The sequence below is a fragment of the Montipora foliosa genome, chromosome 14 (assembly GCF_036669935.1).
Source record: "Montipora foliosa isolate CH-2021 chromosome 14, ASM3666993v2, whole genome shotgun sequence".
Lineage (NCBI taxonomy): Eukaryota > Metazoa > Cnidaria > Anthozoa > Scleractinia > Acroporidae > Montipora > Montipora foliosa.
The window spans coordinates 1,446,505-1,449,004 of NC_090882.1; the positions used below are offsets into that span (position 1 = coordinate 1,446,505).

The window sequence follows — 2,500 nt, forward strand, 5'->3', positions numbered from 1 at the left end:
AGGTTTGTCAAATCCATCTCGTCCCTTAAGCCAATAAGTAATTTTCGTGCCTTTTCCCTGAAAGTTAAGTAGATAGATAGCTGTCAGTGATGATCCATAGGCAGGTAACTCAGAAATGCGAAGAGCCCTTCGTTTCGGCGGGTTGGTGTTTTTTCCTTTCCGTGTGACAATTTTTTCTCGGGTTCAATTCCGTTTTGAAGGCCTTCACTTTTGACGTTTGGAAACGTGATTTTTAAGTGTTAATCACATCGGTATATTTGGACGAATCTGGCTTTTTTTTTTGTACTACAGAGCGTTTGGTAATAATCGCTATATAGTTTCAAGTTGTCTTCGTGCCAGAGCTTTAAGTCAAATTGCTGACGATGCAAATATTTTGATTAACAATGACGCCCACCTTCATTTTCACTGCGCCTCGTTCCACCAGATGATAGCCACCGAGCTGATCAAGAATAACTTTGCATTCAGGGCTCACATGGATGCATAAGGCTAAAGGGATATAAACGGCATTAGTTTGTAAGAAAAGGCTGCATTTAATTTCATTTATTGTGCTATCTTGAAGGTAACCCGGTAGAATTGGAAGTGTGAAACAAGAATTGCGTATTGATTTCTTGATCAAAGTTACTGGTAACCAACCCCTAGTTATAGATAGGTTACAAGTTTGAGCTTACATAATCCTGACGTCCCCATTCGGGCGGCATAGTTGACTGTGTCCCCAAAAAGACAATAACGTGGCATTTTTAGACCTACTACACCAGCAACCACAAATCCTGAAAATAAAGAAAGGCAGATTTCAAAATCAAAAATTTAATAATAATAATAATAATAATAATAATAATAATAATAATAATGATTTATTAACAGATCCACTGGGTGGCCCTTCCCTGTTAAATTACATTAATTGCAATTACAAAATAAATCAAATTAAGTTATTACAAATTATACAAACAGGATTAACGGAATCCAATTACAGTAAAACTAACTAATCGCTTTGCACTCTATTTCTTAAAAAATTCCTTGAGAGTCTTAAAAAGGTTCTGTAATCTTTACAGTTTCTAATAGTTTCTGGTAGATTATTAAATAGCTTCAACGCATTATCTTGGAAAGTGCCGTTTTCGATCGGGACCACTAATCTAATTGAATTGCTTGACCACTAATCTAATTGAATTCCTGTTTTATTTATTATTTTAAGATAATCTGGCCAAGTCTCAGCTTTATGCAAAGCTTGAAAGCATGATTTCAGGAGGTTCAGATCTCTTCTCTCATTGATTGGAAGCCACCCGATTTTAAGTATATTCCGAAAGTTCATACATAGTGACCAAGTACAAAACGTGCAGCAGCAAATTGAACCCGTTGCAAACGGCGAAGTAAGAATTGTGGTAGAGGGTGAAAAACCAGATCGGCATAAACTAGTTTTGACAAAATCAATGTTTCTACTAGCTAGCTGCTTTCTGAGCTCATGCTTAGCGAGATATTTCAGTTTTCGTAGTATTATGATACCTTTTTACAGGTTCTTCAGTAAAATTATTCGTACAGATTCCATCGCTTTCCATCGGCGTCGAGTAATGCCAATACTGATGATACTAATGATGTTGACAATGGTGAATATGAACGTAATTAGGATGAAACACTAACTTTGTCTTAACTGACGACAAACTTTTCATCAGTTCACCAAATCAGCTCTTTACTGCGATTTCCATAATTCCGCTGAATTTCATCTAGCGCCAACCGCCAAAATGTGTTTTGGCTTCCATCAATCAAACTTCCGAAGCTAAGCCGAGGGTTGACCCGAAACCACGGATCCCGAAATCAGTTAATGCATGACTTACCCTAACAATCAGCACCTTTGGTTGCCATTGTACACTCGACGCCGATGGAAAGCCATGGAATCTGTACTAATAATTTTACTGAAGAACCTGTAAAAAGGTATCATAATGGTATTCGAGCTGTGAACTAAACAGAAACTCCCATTCACGTCGATCTTTCCCGCTATGTTCGGAAATTTAATTGATGGAAGTCAAAACGCAGTTTGGCACTTAGCGCTTGAATGTGAGATTCCCCAAAATTATGAAATTAAACCACAGTAAAACAAGACTGTCCTCAAGGGCGAGTGGGAAAAATAACAGTACCATGGGGAAAAACCTCCCGCAGAACGGAGAAAAATCTCGAGGGTGAAAAAACAAATATAACGCCAAATGTTAGCTTCAAAGAGACGTCAAAGCTGAGGTGGGCTATTTATCTGAGTCAACCCAATTTTGAACAAACTCACCTGAATGCATCCCAACCCGAAGCTGTAGTTGCTGTCCTGGAAGATGTGTAATCTTAAAACTGGTCATTGCTGATAATAAGTCAAGGGACATGTTAGCTATCTCTCCAGCATGGCTATTTTCATTCCTGTTTGGCAATCCGGAAGCAACCATATATGAATCGCCAATGGTCTCAACCTAAATTGAAAAAGGACAGGAGAGAAAGTCAGGAAGAATCACCTGTATCGTCGTCATAT

General features: G+C 38.2%; 1 protein-coding gene across 1 annotated transcript in view; it reads right to left on the bottom strand.

The window, feature by feature from the left end:
* Positions 1–2,500, bottom strand: part of LOC137985357 (atrial natriuretic peptide receptor 1-like) — a 98,643-nt gene that overhangs the window by 51 nt on the left and 96,092 nt on the right. Inside the window, exons 17-20 of the mRNA XM_068832941.1 lie at positions 2,267–2,441; positions 669–767; positions 395–486; positions 1–57 (exon numbers count right to left, since the gene is read on the bottom strand). The exon at positions 1–57 is cut by the window's left edge and continues 51 nt beyond it. Coding sequence (XP_068689042.1) covers positions 1–57; positions 395–486; positions 669–767; positions 2,267–2,441 — 423 coding nt within the window. The remainder of the gene's footprint in view (positions 58–394; positions 487–668; positions 768–2,266; positions 2,442–2,500) is intronic.